This window comes from Pelmatolapia mariae, linkage group LG3_W, assembly GCF_036321145.2.
Source record: "Pelmatolapia mariae isolate MD_Pm_ZW linkage group LG3_W, Pm_UMD_F_2, whole genome shotgun sequence".
NCBI lineage: Eukaryota > Metazoa > Chordata > Actinopteri > Cichliformes > Cichlidae > Pelmatolapia > Pelmatolapia mariae.
Window position 1 is genome coordinate 42,213,966 of NC_086229.1, and position 16,941 is coordinate 42,230,906.

At 47.7% G+C, this 16,941-nt stretch overlaps 2 protein-coding genes across 2 annotated transcripts; one reads left to right on the forward strand and one right to left on the reverse strand.

Moving 5' to 3' along the window:
* Positions 1 to 26: 26 nt before the first annotated feature.
* Positions 27 to 13,652, reverse strand: LOC134624452 (vacuolar protein sorting-associated protein 52 homolog). The gene is made up of 20 exons (XM_063469415.1): positions 13,359 to 13,652; positions 11,148 to 11,229; positions 10,956 to 11,008; positions 10,256 to 10,331; positions 10,102 to 10,169; positions 9,361 to 9,536; positions 9,085 to 9,235; positions 8,728 to 8,828; positions 7,565 to 7,697; positions 7,409 to 7,466; positions 7,159 to 7,292; positions 6,408 to 6,563; positions 5,769 to 5,887; positions 5,435 to 5,558; positions 5,235 to 5,330; positions 4,416 to 4,523; positions 4,213 to 4,278; positions 3,223 to 3,334; positions 2,352 to 2,470; positions 27 to 1,552 (listed from the first exon to the last, which is right to left on the reverse strand). The coding sequence occupies exons 1-20, from the start codon at positions 13,452 to 13,454 to the stop codon at positions 1,406 to 1,408; spliced, it is 2,175 nt and encodes a 724-aa protein (XP_063325485.1). The 5' UTR covers positions 13,455 to 13,652; the 3' UTR covers positions 27 to 1,405.
* A 32-nt stretch (positions 13,653 to 13,684) lies between these two features.
* LOC134624458 (small ribosomal subunit protein uS13) lies at positions 13,685 to 16,759 on the forward strand. Its single transcript, XM_063469424.1, has 6 exons — positions 13,685 to 13,775; positions 14,499 to 14,597; positions 14,712 to 14,798; positions 15,553 to 15,654; positions 15,812 to 15,903; positions 16,637 to 16,759. Exons 1-6 carry the CDS (start codon positions 13,773 to 13,775, stop codon positions 16,710 to 16,712), a joined length of 459 nt encoding a protein of 152 aa, XP_063325494.1. The 5' UTR covers positions 13,685 to 13,772; the 3' UTR covers positions 16,713 to 16,759.
* Positions 16,760 to 16,941: the final 182 nt, after the last annotated feature.

Below are 16,941 nucleotides of genomic sequence, written 5' to 3' on the forward strand. Positions count from 1 at the left end.
ACAATAAATAAAGCACGCAGACAGACTGGTGTTGCACTCTCATTGTTAGACTTCACAGATTCACATCAGTAACACGACAGCACCAACACACTGTCTGCAGGAGGATCCTCATCTCCTCACCAACAAATCTATTAAAACACTCTCCTGCTCCCACACGGTCAGAGAACCACATGTGGATTCATCCGCCGCTGTAAATAGTTCCCATAAAACCGCACCATTCCCCAGATTGTACAGTATATAACGAGATCAGTATATAGATGAAAGATGGATGATGGAGTGGGATCATGTGACGAAGCTTAAATATGATTGTTGGATAAAAGCATGGAGCCACAGCACACAGGTAGCTGCAGATTAGTGATCAATAACATTCAATCTGAAAATCTTAGAGTTTCACTCAGCAGATCTGGAGCTCAGACTTCTTGGACGCCTGTGAGCACGATAACCTCATTGGTCCAGAAGGCCGACGGCCCAGACACGGTCCAGAGGTCCAGTCAGTCAAAGAGGCCACGCCCCTAATCAATTAGAGTTTAAACAGGTGAGTTATAAAATACAGTTTTGTAAACCTGTAACACGGTGCTCACTGCTGGGAGTCGGCCTGTGGTGGTCGTGGGAGGAACTGCAGTTTTTCACAGCTCCACACTGGCTGGAGGTTGAACTAAGCAGACCTGCTAATCTAGTTTAACTATAGTTTTTATAATGAAGCTGGTGGGCGGAGCCACACAGACAGACGGTGGGTGGAGTCAGATGGTTCGAGTCTAAACACTGGACCTGCTGAACAAACGTTTTGTCCTTTCAGCGTCAGTCTCAGTAACATGTTCCACAGACGTTCTCCCATCTGATTAGAGCAGCGTTGCTAATCAAAGGAACCAATCAAAACAGCTGATAGATTATTGATCGTCTCACAAACAGCTGACTGAAGCTCAGTTACTGCTCACTGAAAGCTGCACAGCCTTCATCGCTTCTATCAGGGATCATTTCTACTGCTTTTACTCCAGTTTTATTCTTCATTCACGTGATTATTAGACATTCATTTACATTAGGTTGAATTAGCATTGAATTGGAAGTTTTTGCTGTTGCCTGTAACAGAAGCCAAAAAACCCTGCACACACCCACAGTCACTGTAGAGCCAGGAGGGCCAAACGTTTCCCTGACAGTGACAAAGTGGCCGAGAGCGTCCGTGGTTCACTGGTTTCTTCACAGTTTTTAAAGTCATGGAATTAAAATTCCCTCTCCTCCTCTGACCTGTGACTCGGCTCCTTCATCTGGAGACAAAAGTCTTTCTTAACGCTCTGCAAACTTCACAGAAAAGAAGATGAAGCAGCGGTCGGCTGCAGAGAACTGTCACCTCCACCCGCAGGAGCGTCGGTGCGTTCGCCGGCTCTCTGACCCCGACCCCGACATCCCGTTAGAAGTTGGGTTTGTGCTTCTTGACCTCCACCATGAGGTGGTGGAGGTTGATGAGCTCGGAGCGGACGGCCAGGCTGCGGAACGTGGGCTGGTTCAGGACTTTGTGGAAGCCGTGGTAGTACTGGATGAGCTGCGTCAGGGCGCCCTGCGGGAGGAGGATGTGACTCACGTTAGTAAAACTAAACACATAAGCTGAAGTTCAAACCGATTCTTTACAGCGTGTTTCTTCTCTGCTGGAAGAAAAAACAAGCAGCTTGTGAAGCTGAACTAGAACCACAGGTTTGTGTTCCCACTGTGTCTGAAGCAGGCGTCACATCCTCTTATTAATGTGAGCGCGCTCAGAGCCTGAAGCAGAGAGCCGGCGAATTAGAGCCCGGCTGTGCTGGTCGTGCATCCCGCTGGTGTTCAAGGTCAACGAGACAAAAAGATTAAAATGAACTGTAAACTTATGATAACGTGTCACAGCTGTGCCCATCGCTGCCTCTCAGCGTGTCCCTCAGGCTGATCCACTCCAGCACTGATGTTGCTGTGACTGTGCAGTGAGACACATTCATGTTTACAAACATCGCGCTCATTGTTCCAGTTTTTTATTCACTGATTTCTGCTTCTCAAATATGAAAATGTGCATGTTTTGTTCTCAGTTTAATGTCCTTTAACATTGTTTAGTGTGTCTCGTTTCACTCTCACACGCCTCTGCAGGTTATTTTATACTTTTCTGACCATTTTCTTCACTGTCTCACTGTTTTGCATTCGTTTGGAGACATTTTCTCCCTTTTTTGGACATTTTGTGTCGTTTTTGTCGTCGTTTTAAATCTTTGTTTTAAATTTTGTGTCACTTTGTAGCCAGTTTGTATGTTTTTGTCCCTTTGTGACCCTTTGGAAACCTGGTGTCACAGCACAGTTAGCCCACAGAGGCTGTGTGGCACACCTGCCGCCCGGCTCACCTGGATGATGCTGGTTCCATTTTTGAAGTTGGTGAAGGACCTCATGACGTCCTGACTCATCGCCTCCACCGACTGTTTCCATGTGCTGGAAAACCCCCGAACCAGCTGAGTGATTCGAGCTGCACACACACAGACACACACACACACGTTAAGTTTCAGTTTCAGTGTGCATGCTGACTCTCGGTTTCCTCGCCATCATGTTGCTGGGGTCAGCTTCCTGTTAAACATGCTGGTCAAACAAAACAAAGAAACACAGCGAGCACACACGACGTGGTGAACAGGAAGTGGGAACCTGACTCTGACTGACACGAAAGCACAAAGACTGAAAGAGAAATAAAGCTGCTGGTTACTCTGGAAAACAAAACCAAAGGCTGAGGTGAGAGAAGCACGCTCGCTCTGCCGCTCAGACACAACCAACTGAGCGACTCTTTATATTCACAGAAACATGAAACACACAGGGCGGGCTGGGACTTCCTCTAAACGTGTCACAGATTCAGAGCTCAGGGTGGAAAACACCTGTGGTGCAGGTATGCAGGAAGTTGAACTAAACGAAGCCGCCTGCAGCTCAGAGGTACGTCCCAGAAAGCTTCATGTTTGGTGACAGCAGCAGACGTAGGAGGTGATGCAGAAACGACGAGCAAATTAATAACAGCTCGATTTAATCCTGAATCTAATCTGGTCACATCATCGTTTTAGATTCTGACATCATGGTGAGCTAACTGCCCACATTTGTAGAAATAACAGACAGAGAGGAATTGGCCAATCAGACGAGAGCTTTCCTCACATCCTCTTTCAAACACAGCAGGGCAAAGCACACCTTGTCACAGGTAACACCTGAACCTTCACAGCAAAGGTAAAGATATTTTCTCACCTTCTTCGTTCTTCAGCCGGTCCAGCTGCCCTTTCTCCATCAGCGCCTCGGCCTCCTTCACAAAGGCGATCATCCCTCCGAAAGGTGGAGAGAGAATCTCCTCGATGAACTCCTGCAGAGGACGAGAGGAGGAAGACGACAGGATCAGGAACTAAAGTGTTACAAAGTTACCTAGAAATCTAGTAAAAGTACTTTTCAAAGCTTAAAACAGCGTCCAAGTGCACGCTGACTAAAACTGTAACAAGTTTATAAAGTGTGAAAATAGTCGTTTCACCACAGCAGATCACCTGCTGCCTCCACCTCCAACCCTCTGCATGTCCTCCTTCACTACATCCTCTGAGGTCCTCCTCGTCTCCTCCTGCCTGGCAGCTCCATCATATCCACCCTCCCTCCTCTGCACATGCTCAGATGCTCAGTCCCTCTGATGGACTCATCTCCATCGTTCTCACTCTCAGTGAACATCTGAATATCTTCAGCCCGGCCTCCACCGTCTCCAAATCCCCACAGCAGGTCTCACCACCATCTTTAAACAGTCTCTCACCCTTGCTGCTCTCGTTCTGTCACTCGTCTCCACCCGCTCCACCCTACCTGCACTCTGTTCTTTGTCTTTCTTTGGAAAGTTGAACCCAGGTATTTAAACTCATCCACCTTCTCTACCTCTGCTACCTGCATGCTCATCTCTCCACTCTGGCTACACATCACAGTGTCGTCTGCTCCACCCTCACAGACTTCGTAACGTGCTTCGTACTTCCTCTGTCAGCAGCCAAACTGAATTATTATACAGCAATGCCAGTGTTCACAAGATGCTTCCAAAGGAAACACACACACACACACACACACACTTTAAACAAAAGGGACATAAAACTATTCAACTATTCAAAGTTATTACTTGCCGAATAGAAATATGAAAGCCTTCTGAAATAACCATGACATCAGAAACCTGAGTGAAACAGCAGAGTGATCCACGGTGATGATGATGTTTATATTTACCTGAGTTCTAGCCAGCAGCAGCTGCTGGAAGCCTTCCACCTCTTTACTGTCGTCTGCTGCCCTCTCCTGGACACAGCAGAGAAACACCAGTAGCACCATCAGCCACAGAAATCCAACTTTTCTTTTCCATAAACAGAATATTTTCCCCACATCAGCACAGATCCTGAGGGGAGTGTCGTGTTGTTGACGGTTGTGGCGCTCACCATGAGGACGCTGAGCATCATGTCGTAGTTGTTGATGAGGAAGATGAGCTGATCTCTCCTCGACGGGAACTCTGCCGCCATCTTCAGCACGAAGTTTTCAACCTCGATCTGGAAACAGAATCACAACAAATCACTGAACACAAATTCAGTCTGTCTGTCTCTGTGTGTGTCTGTCTGTGTGTCTGTGTGTCTGTCTGTCTGTCTGTGTGTGTCTGTCTGTGTGTCTGTCTGTCTGTGTGTGTCTGTCTGTGTGTGTCTGTCTGTGTGTCTGTCTGTCTGTGTGTGTGTGTGTCTGTGTGTCTGTTTGTGTGTGTCTGTGTGTGTGTGTTTGTGTGTGTGTGTCTGTGTGTGTGTGTTTGTGTGTGTGTGTGTGTGTCTGTGTGTGTGTCTGTGTGTGTCTGTTTGTGTGTGTGTCTGTGTCTGTTTGTCTGTGTGTCTGTTTGTCTGTGTGTGTGTCTGTTTGTGTGTGTGTGTGTGTGTGTGTGTGTGTGTCTGTGTGTGTCTGTCTTTGTGTGTCTGTCTGTGTGTGTCTGTTTATGTGTGTGTGTGTGTGTCTGTGCGTGTCTGTCTGTGTGTGTCTGTGCGTGTCTGTCTGTGTGTGTGTGCTTTTGTGTGTGTGTGCGCGTGTGTGCTTTTGTGTGTGTCTGTCTGTGTGTGTCTGTGCGTGTCTGTGTGTGTCTGTCTGTGTGTGTCTGTGTCTGTGTGTGTCTGTGTGTCTGTCTGTCTGTCTGTGTGTGTGTGTGTGTGTGTGTGTGTGTGTGTGTGTGTGTGTGTCTCTGTCTGTGCGTGTGTCTGTGTGTGTCTGTGTGTGTGTGTTACCTGCAGCTGTCCCAACAGAGCGTTGGTCCTCTCGTTGGGGAACGTCTGGTTGATGCTGACGATGGCTGAGGAGAACTCTGCGTAACGGCGAGTGATCTGAAACCACACACACACACACACACACACACACACACACAGAGCTGTGTGAGTGGAGTGTGCAGCAAACACAGTGCTGTAGGATGTGCAGTGTGTGTACGTACGTAGTGCGGTCTGGTGTCCAGCACTCCCAGTTTCTGAGGGTCTGTGTTTCTGATGCTGCTGATGTTCATCTCCAGAATGAGCTCAAACCTCGGCCACAGCAGCTCCAGCACCGCCTCCCAGTACCTGACAAACAGCACCAACACCATCAGCCTCCATCAATCTGAACACCTCCCTCTCTGCAGAGGAAGCGTCTGTACGCCGCCCAGCAGCAAACAGCCGCGTGACACCAGCTGACGTAACCACGAGCTAAACAGGAGATGGTGTGTTCAGGAGGAGGTGGAGACACTGAAAGAGTCAGAGTACAGCAACACTACAGGAACAGAGGAGACTGACTTGTCGAGAGCTGGGATGCTCCTCTTGGCCGTGATGGCTCTGAACCGGAGGATGATGTGGATGCAGAGGAAGACGGCGATGCTGTCGTAGCAGTCGGACACGTAGGTGGACATGCTCTTCTGCAGGAGGAGACAGAGAGCGGGCTGACACACGCTGCGACCACACGCTGCACGACTGTCGCTCAGGAGCTTTTTTGGTTTTTATGACTTTAAGTTTGGTTTCATGTAACCTGAACTCTGACCCCCAGAAGTGTTACCTACAGGAACAGCAGCATCTTCAGTAACACCGTGGCTCCACTTAAAAACATCACTGTAAACTCTTTCCAGGACTGAGACGTTTGCAGATTGCAGAGTAAAACTCAACATTTCCCTCCTCTCTGCTGAACATGTGTTTAGTTTATCACACGAGGATTCTGCTTGGTGACAAACTCACGGAGAACACAGCTGTTTATACGCAGCGCGTCCTGTTACATCACTGCTTTGAATATCTGTGATAGCAAAACATAACACGCTGCTCATGATCCAAAGTCTGATATTTGTTTATGATGAAGTCAGGTAATAAATGTGGTTTGAATTGACCAAAGAAACGTTTCTGCTGGAGAGGAAAGCCTGCAGCTCTGACAGGAGGCGGGGTTCTCACCAGGAACATGCTGAGAGTCTTTCCCATGATGCTGTTGAAGAGGTCGAGGGCGGAGTTTCCAGCCACCATGAAGAAGTCAGACAGGAAGAGGTATTCTCTGCAGCCGTTGTCGAGCAGAGCGTAGTGCTGGCTGCGAAACAGCGTCTCATAGGGATACTGTGAGAGAGAGGGAGAGTTAGACCTCAGACGACCTCTGTGGCACCGATCGGCTCCACAGACTGTAGATAAACGATGGACGCGCTGTGATGTCACTCATTAGTTTGTGAAGTCTCGTGTTCAGCGGCGTGACTGTCACCATCTTGGAGTCTGAAACACAATTTGCTGAGCACAACAACAAAAACTACACGTTTCTACGGCAATGACTTGTCAATTACAGAGGACACGCCCCTGAGCTGTCGTCCCCTTCAGGTGACTACAAAGACTGCAGACCTCTGCAGCTGTTTCCATCTTTGTCTATGACGAGGTCACTGCTCCCAAACTTTCCCAGCAGTGAAAATTAAACATCTCTTAATCTGCCACAAGATGTCAGCGCTGAGCAACAGAGCTCAGCTCAGCTGTAATTTAAACTGGATCCTAAAATTATTCACATCTCATTAAAAGTGAGGACGTGCATCCTGTTTGTCCTGAAGGGGGCGTGTCTCGTGTTACAGACGCTGGTTTGGTCACTGAGAATTTTATTTTCTTGTAAATGGCAGATCTGCAGAACGCGTTTGGGTTGAGCGGCTCGGTCTGTGACGGCTCCGTCTCTCACCCTGCTGTCTCCTCTCTGAGCCGTGTGCGGGACCAGGATGGGCCCCTCCAGCTCGGCCGGGCTCAGGATGGCCCCCCTCTGGCCCAGAGTGAAGATGGTGTTCCTGCTCTTCAGAGACGGTTTGGAGAAGAAACCTGCGGCCGCGAGTCAAGGAGCTTCAAACAATCTGAAAATGTGAAGCAGGCAGAGCGCCCGAGCGCAGCGCACACGGTGAGCAGGCGTGACACAAACCACAGACCGTGAAGGATATCTTTCTTGGCTGTGTCCTCGACTCCCATCAGGTCGTCTTTGTCTGCCACCTCCTCGTACTGCGGGACACACAAACATCAGCTGTTATCCACACGAAGACGGCGTGCAGCCGCATCGACACAAACGCAGCGAGGGCGTGACCCCGCTGCTCACCCACCTGCACTTTGAGCAGCCTGCCGCTGTACGACTTGAAGTAACTGTAGTAAATCTTGCTCATGGTGTCCACGTACTCGTCTCTGATCTCCTTGGCGACCGTTCTCTCATTGGCCAGAAGGAACTGGTAGAAGAACCTGCAGTGAAAACAACGACAGCATCGATCAGCATGTTCACTTTTCAAAGTTTAGGTCAGAATGGTAAATGGTAAATGGCCTGTATTTATATAGCGCTTTACTAGTCCCTAAGGACCCCAAAGTGCTTTACATATCCAGTCATCCACCCATTCACACACACATTCACACACTGGTGATGGCAAGCTACGTTGCAGCCACAGCCACCCTGGGGCGCACTGACAGAGGCGAGGCTGCCGGACACTGGCGCCACCGGGCCCTCTGACCACCACCAGTAGGCAACGGGTGAAGTGTCTTGCCCAAGGACACAACGACTGAGACTGTCCAAGCCGGGGCTCGAACCGGCAACCTTCCGATTACAAGGCGAACTCCCAACTCTTGAGCCACGATCGTCATTGTGTCGAGAAATAACTCGACACAATGACGAAAATGTGTCGAGTTATTTCTAACGCACAATTAAAAACAAGTTCAACACAACAAAAAAAATAACAAACAGATGGTAAAAAGATGGGTGGAGCTTCCAGGTCAGGAAACAGAAGGTGGAAACGTGATGTCAGCGAGTGATGTCGCCATGACTACGTCCACCTTTAAGTTTAAAACCTCACCTCAAATAAAAAACTAATGCAGACGTGTGCACAGATTTATTAACAGTCTAACATATCGAATAATTAAAATCAATTAAAAAATAACAGAATTTAAACAGATTTACTAAGTGTAGTGGTGGGAAACAGATGAATACACCTGAGCGGAGAACAGAGGAGTCTGCACAGACCTCACCTGGATCAGCGAACGATGCGGAGCGCTCAGGATTCTCCGTCATGTGACAAACGAGACGCGTAACAGAAACAAGTGTTTTTAAAGACGTTTCAGTTACTCGAGTGTAAAAATGGACTTCTTGCTCTTTAAATGGACAGAAGCAACAAAGAAAAGACGTCTGCAGGTTCAGTGTGATGCAGACTCGCTGCTTTACCTGTGAGTGGACCCAAACGCTCATATTTATGTCAGAAATGTGCTGAAGCTCAGCTGTGCTCACCGGTACTTCAGCAGAGTGTTCTGTGGGATCTGGTAGTTGGTCATCGGTTTCCTGAAGGAGTAAATCTTCTGAAGAATGAACTCTCTGATCTTTGACACCGCCTGAGGGGAACAAAGTGTGTGGATATAATCACAAAGATATAAAACCTGATTACTAGACAGAGGAATGAGTTAAACGCCTTCGTGTGGCGCGGGTACATTAAGCGCTCTGCCCTGAAACACCTCAGGAGAGCAGCTCAGCAGGATCTCTGACTTATTAATGAGGATTTTCCCTCATTTCCTGTTTGTTATGGACTGTAAACGTGATTCCAAAGAGTCGGGAACTTTCCTCCTCGGGCACCTCCCGCCCGTCTCTCACCTTGAGTTTGAGGCGGTCGACGATGTCCTGGATGTCGGAGCAGGCCAGCGTCTCTCTGAAGCTCAGCTCTTTGGCAAAGTTGATCTTAGTGTTGAGCTCGTGGAGCTGCTCCAGAAACTCCTGCTCCGTCACAGGACTGTCCAGGATGGTGCTGCCAACACACACGACCAGCAGATAAGTCATGCAATCACCACAAACCACTGATGGCTGGTTAATCCATCAGGAACAATTCTGAGGTCTCTGCAAACTGAGTGCAGCGACAGCCGTCAAACCTACGAGATCATGGCTCCGGGCACCACCAGCTCGTCCACCAGCTGGCTGAGGTGGCTGCGCACGGCCTGCCGGTTCTTCAGCCGCACGTTCATGCTGACCGACTGCTGCTGCAGGGTCTGGATCTCACTGCTGATGGAGGACAGGTCGCTCTGGAAGCCGCTCAGCATGCCCTCCATACGCTGAGAGACACACAGCCGTGAGGTTAGACTGAATCTGCTTTAACACCAGGAAGAGGACAGCGCTCCGATGACGGTTTGAAAAAGTGCCCGCCTCTCATTTCCCCACTTGAACTGGACCCACCTAAAAACTTAACTCAGCACTGAGGACAGAAAAGAATCCACTCAGATGCAGAGAGGCCGAGTAACCACAGCAGCCGTGCTGCTTTTAGTGAGCACACTGTGACGTAAAGCACCTTTATTAAAGCCTTTTATTACTTTAAGCTTGTGTGCAGAAAACTGAAGTAAGGGTGCAAACTGACAGGAACGTGTGTCTCGGGTACATCTGTCCCGCCTCTGCACAGCTCCACAGTGACGACGTGTTCTTCTGCTGACGCTTCTGTGAGAACTCAGCTCAGAAAATGTGACAGGGAAACAAAACACGTCTCGACTCATTCACACTTGAATCATTCTCAAATATCCACAAGAGTCCGTCCCAGCATCCCTCTGTTACCTGAGTTTTCTGGACATTTTGTATAAATGTCACACACATGATTATTTTTAAGCCTGTCTGTCTCAGTCCTCTCACCTCCAGGATGGAGTCACAGGCAGTGATCTGGTTGTGCAGCAGGGCGATGTTCTGACTCTCTTTGATATCTGCAGGACGAGCGCTCAGGAAAACATCATCAGTGACGGGTGTTAGTGTGTGGTTATACATTATTAGGTGACACTGTGAAGGATACAGTCTTTGATGGAGGCTTGTTCAATCCTCTGCAGCTCTGCCTCCACCTGTTTGGAGTACTGACGGAGGTCGACACCCTGAAAACCGACGGGAGGAAACTGAAATGTTTTATCTGTGCTTTGAAAGAGGAAGTGTGGAGGTAACAATTATTTTATAGTACCTTTCAAAAGAAAAGTAACAAATCCCTTCACATTAAAAGCAGCAGTTTAACTCTTTGTTGCCCCGAGGAGCTCGGAGGCTGTCGAGTCGTCTTCTTCCTCGCAGCTTCAAAAGCAGACGTTAACTGTCACAGCTGACCTGCCATGAGGCTAAACGTTATCTTTCAGCTGAACAGGTTCATCTCAGAGATGTGGACTAACAAACTACTACAGCACACAGCGGTCGAACAGCAAGATCACAGCAGAAGGTGTGAATTTGAATTACAAAAGCACTCTGGATGGTCCCCACCCTCTGCTGCACAGGCTCAGAGATATGAGGCTGACAAACTGACAGCCAACAGGCCAAATCCTCCCACAGAGAAAGAAAAACACCTGGCCTGATGTGTCCCCTCCACACAGCAGCAAACCAACAACATCACTGCTGCAAAGAAACCACAACTGAGGGAGACCGAGAAGAAGCAAGACACAGGAAGGACGGGACATCAGCCGAGGACGTGTCATATATTATCTATCTGTTAGACTCGTGACTCTTTCAGTTCTCACCGTTTTGAGCGCTTCCTTCACCAGGTCGTCTTCCAGGTTGGCCTGAATGTGAACTGCAGCAGACAAAAGGGAACAACAGTTAGTGACAAGCGAAACCTTTGAGCAAGGCAGCACCGAGAAGCTCCAGTATCACCCAGGAAGCTGTAACAAGCGCCACCTCAGCCGAGCTTTAATATGAAGTCTTTTCCTTACTGTCCACTTCATCCAGGATAAACTCGTCCGTAGTGATGTCCAGCTCTCCCAGGTTCAGGTTAGCCATGTCTGCTTCAGTCTTCTGGGGGAAACACAACCAGTGTGTCTTCAGTGGTGATAATTAACAGGATTTATTCCAACCAATGAGAAAACATACAATTACGGGCCACTTTGTTAGGTACACCTGTTTGTCTGTCCTTTAACTCAAATATCTAATCAACCAATTGCATGGCAGCAACTCAGTGCATGTAAACCTGTGGACATGGACCTGCTGAAGTTCAAACTAAGCATCAGAATGTGGAAGAAAGGTGATCCAAGCGACTGTGAGGATGTTGGGCTGAGTGTTTCAGAAACTGCTGATCTGCCGGGATTGTCCCACATAAATATCTGCAGAGTTTACACAGAAGCTCTGAAAAAGAGAAAATATTCAGCGCGCGGCAGTTCACTGGAGGAAAATGTCTTTGTGAGGTCAGAGGAGAACGGCCAGACAGCTTTGAGCCTGACTTACAACCAAGGAACAGCATAAGCAAATGGGCTACAGGAGCAGAAGACCACAGCTGGTGTCACTCATGTCAACTAAGAGGAGGAAACTGAGGCTACAGTTCACACAGACTCACCAATACTGGACACAGAAGATGAAAAAACATTTCCTGGTCTGAGAAGTCTCAATTTCTTGAAGGTTTCTGGAAGTCAGAATTTGGTATAAACTAGAGATCCGATATTACATATCTGTCCGATACTGTCCTAAATTACTGGATCGGATATCGGAGAGAAATAAAAAATGTAATCTGATCCATTAAATATCACAAAAGCACCTCACAAAACTTGCGACATGGCGTAACTCAGCTCATAGCCTTAGCACGTCGGAGGAGCATGCGTCACATGATAGAGCAGCTGTGGCGTGCGAGACCTGTCGGCGGTCTGGTGGAGCATTTGGCTTTCGAGAAAGTTATCCCAGAGAAGCAAAGCAAGTGTGTAAGTTCATCTCTGAATGTTTGTAAAGCATTCCCACGTTAAGCTTAACAACCGATATATGGAGCGACTGCCTCTCATTCTCTCCCCCTCCCTCTCCTGTTGCTACTTCAATCATGAAACTGATCAATGATCAGCTGATCGGCTTGATAAGCTGTTGTTAGAATGTATTTAATATTACTTTCTACACCAGGATCCTTTTCTACGTAGCTGACAGCTGGTAACTGTGCAGGGGCGGGTCTAGCAAAGTTTAGCCAGGGGGACAGGTAGGGCATTAACATGGAAAGGGGGGCACAAAGACATACTTTTCTTTCTAATTGTCATGTCGAGCTTTTAATAAATAATTATCTGAATCTTACAACCAAAGTTTTCATCTGATGTAAAATGTATAGAAGTCCATTACTGCATATAGTAACTATTAACTCTAATATATCCTAGTAAGCTATAGTACTTTTTCCTTTGGGAAAAAGCAGTCTGCAATTCTGTTGAAGAAAGATGTTGAATCTATTTAATGATTGTAGAAAAATTGTTGATTTCTGTGCATTTTTTTTTTCAAACATGTGCATTAAATGAAAGTCGATTACATCATTTAAGCATCACTAGGCAGAGGGCGGGGGCTGGTTCCCTTTTTTTTTTTCCTGGGAGTTGGCAGCCCTATTAGTTAAGTTGCTTAATATTTCTTTAAAATACCAGAATGGGAGATTCTCATCATGGGTGGAGCTGACAAGTCTGCAGCAACTCTGTGGTGATGTCATAATGATGTCATGTCAACATGGACCAAAATCTCGGTTACCAACAGCTGAATGTGAAGACTTAAACCGACTGAAGGAAAAAAGAGGTCCATCCCGGTTACATCAAGGTGTACCTAATAAAATGTCCGATGAGCGTTTTTACACAGAGAGAAGTTGATTGAATAACCATCTGTTTTCTAGCTGCTGCACACACCACCTCACATTCATTTGTGTGACAGACAAAGTAGCATCCATAATCGGGATTATTAATGCAGGACCAGAGCGACAATTGATAAACCTGACGTGATTACTTGAAATTAATCGCCTTTTCCTCCTCACATTAAGGAAGTCAGTGCTTCCCATTAGCATCCAGCAGCATCAGCACTCTGTAGAATGATTCCACCTGCTAACAGCTTCTTTGAGCTTCACGCAGCTAAAAGCTCGCGCTCACCGGTGATTCCCTCCGTGAAACTGAACGCAGCCGTCACGCAGAAGAAGAACATCTTACCTCGTCCTGTAAATACGCCATGGCGACTTCTGTCGGGTTCCCAGCTGTGTTTACATCGGGCCCAGCTCCAGCAGTGGTCGCGGTTCCCTCCGCCATTGCGGCGAATATACGCTAACGTCAGAGAAAAATACAAATCTAAAGTTCCACCTCGTAGTTAGCTAAAATATCCGTTTTTTAAACGAGCGCGGTATTAGCACGATCAAGTGCAGTGGGTGATAAATGAACGGGACTCAATAAACATTTATTTCGCGTGAAACTAACCGCGTTAAGCCACGTATTTGCTTGTTTCTTTTGAGCACAGTTTTTTTCCCAGTCGGACGACTCGATAGTGGTGTACCAACTTCCGTTCGCGAAAGGAATCAAACTCTCGCGAGAGCCTTACGGCTTCCTCTTCGCACGGAACCTGCTTCCAAGATGGTGAGTTTCTTTTCTGGCAGACTGAACTATCTCAGAAATCCGTGATCATCCAGCTTTAGTCGCGCTTGTTTGTCACATTTATACATCCGATAAATCCTCCACAGCCTACGTGATGGGGCTGGTGCGGAATTGTCGGTTTATAGCGGGTAATTTGACATTTTAGCCCAGTTTGCTTTGGGATGTGAGTGGAGCTGTATTGACGAGCCCCAACAGTTAACTTCGTTTTTTCCTCCCGGTTATAAAGCCTCCACATGCCCGGCTCCTGCTCCTGGAACTAACTGTGGATGGAGCCTGTGTGCCGCTTTAAACTTTAAGAAGCAGTCATAGTTTGAGGCGGTTAGCCCTCAGAGCTAACAGGCTTTAGCCTTGCTAAGCATGTTGGTCGCCCCTGGCCGAGAGCTGGAAGTACTCTGATGTAAATACACAGTATTTCAAATAGTCGAAGTACTGCTGGGATGTTGTACTCGTGAGCTCTTTTTTTGGCGGGTTTGAACAAACCTGACGGTGTTCAGAGCCGCAGCAGTCCATCTGTTCGGGCTAACGGGGCTAAACTAAGAGAAATCCACATGAACCTCCAGCACACTTTGCAAATACATAGGTTAACATATAAACATACACGTTATACATACAGTGTGAAGCTTGTAACATGTATGTGTATTATTGCGTGATCTTTAAAATAAATACATGTTGCTGTGTGCGACTCACTTTCCCTCTGCATCTCAGTCTCTGGTCATCCCTGAGAAGTTCCAGCACATTCTTCGTGTCCTGAACACGAACATCGATGGCAGGAGGAAGATCGCCTTCGCCATCACTGCCATCAAGGTGAGCTCCTCCCTGAGTCTGTGCCGCTTGTTCCAATTGGCTGTTTTTCATCTTCACATCAGTTGTGCTGTTTTTTGTGATTGTCGGCGTGTTGTTAACACTTTCTCTTCTCAGGGTGTTGGCAGACGTTACGCCCACGTTGTCCTGAGGAAAGCCGACATCGACCTGAACAAGAGAGCCGGAGAGCTGACTGAGGAGGAGGTGAGGATTGTTCAGAGCTTTGACTGAAAACGACGAGTTGTGATGCTGTCGTCTTGTCAGGAGATTTTGTCACTCGGGCTTGAGTGATGGTTGCCTCGTTGAATCAGTGCAACAAGTATCACGGGTATTGATTTGTGAAGCGTTTGGAGGGTCGGTCCTCTGCAGGCCGGTCTCTGAGGCTCAGAGACGATCTGACTATAGAAAGATTTTAATCGTCCTCAGAGCAGCGTGTCTCGTTTTATTGCATGAAGGCAAAGAGACGGCACTTTACTCTGTGAAGAACAGTACTCACAAGTCAGAGGAGTAAAGTGTGGCTACCAGCAGCAGGTTAATGTTGGCACACCTGTGCAGAAGGTGGTCGCATCGCGCCGTATGAGTGTGTATCTGCCACTGCAACGCTCCAGATTTTATGCATTTAGACAAACTAGGGGGTAAAGAAGCACCTCCGGTCACAGAGGGGTGCAGAGTGACGTAATCATTGAGGACATCATTGGTTTAGCTGAGGCGTAATGTTACCATCAGGTGAAAGTGTCTGCTCATTGGACTTTGCTGTCTGCAGAGCATTTCTAAGCATTTTGCTTCACTTGAAGTTTGTCCCGACTTTGATGTAAAGCAGCAGTTGTTTCCTCAGGTGTCACATTTTAGGACGGGTGTCTGTTTCCCAGAGTTGGAGACGCTTCATTAGATCTGGCCTTTCCTGTCGATCACTATATTCAGTTTCCTTGCGTAGTAACCGGAGCTGTTTGGTTGTCAGGTTGAGCGGGTGGTGACCATCATGCAGAATCCTCGCCAGTACAAAATCCCAGACTGGTTCCTCAACAGGCAGAAGGACGTGAAGGACGGCAAATACAGCCAGGTGGGTGACCGGCAGCTGCTGCTTTGTCTTCCATTCTTCAAGAATCTAAATTATGAAATCGATTTTTGGCACAAACCTGAACGAGGTTCACACCAAAGTATTTGATTGGACGGGCTAGTTGGAGGCACCCCGTGACCATCCCTGTGTCTGATTTCAGGTCCTCGCCAACAGCCTGGATAACAAGCTGAGAGAAGATCTGGAGAGGCTGAAGAAGATCAGGGCTCACCGTGGTCTCAGGCACTTCTGGGGGTAAGAGCGCGGTCCTCGTATTCATTCGCACTCCTGTGAGAAGGCTCCGCATCGACGCGTCCTCCGTTTACCCGAGTCTGCACAGATCTGTGAGCGGGACACGTCCTGCAGAGTTCAGAGGCTTCATGAACGTTTGTGTCACACTCGAGAGTAAACGGGACGTCTGCAGAGCGAGCCTGTCCTGAAAAACTTGAACCGTGAGCTCAGAAACACTGATGCAGCCTCGGTGTGCGTCCACACTAACAGGCTAAATTCATGAGTGTGTGACTGTAGAGCATAGATGCGGTGACCTCTACACCAACGCTCTGAGTGTTGGTCCTGTGGGGGCCGGAGTACATCTGAGCTTTGTGGGAGACTTCAGGGATAAAATGGAACATGAATTGAATCTGTAGATTTAAGTTCAGAGCCCTGATGTCTGCCCCTTTAACCCCTCTTGTAATAAAATATATACTTTAATAATGGGCTCAAACATTGTGATGTTTGTTGTCCTGCTGATTTACAGACCAGTTAAATGTCCTGTTTACTTTCCTGAAGCAGATGTTTGAGTTTCCTGATGGTGGAGAGGTTATAGGTTTGTCTTTAAACTGAAACACGTTTCCAGCACGAAGCAGTCGGTCAGATTAAAACCTTTAAAAACAAATGAATTCTGTTTTTTAAGATGAAATCATCAAACATGTTGTTCAGTTGTATTGTTACAGACGTCCTAACCTGGTTTCCGTCTCTCTCCCTGCAGTCTGCGTGTGCGCGGTCAGCACACCAAGACCACCGGCCGTCGTGGTCGCACCGTCGGCGTGTCCAAGAAGAAGTAAACTGCCCCGCTTCCCTTTGTTTCAATAAAACACCACAGTTCACAAAATGTTCTCGTCCCCTGTGCTGCTTTACTTCTCTCACCAACACACCGCTGGGAGCTCCTTGGTAATTTATTTTGAAGGTGGCGTCTCGGGGGATCAGTGATGTAGTTTTAATGTTCAGGAGTAAATGGTAAATGGCCTGTATTTATATAGCGCCTTACTAGTCCCTAAGGACCCCAAAGCACTT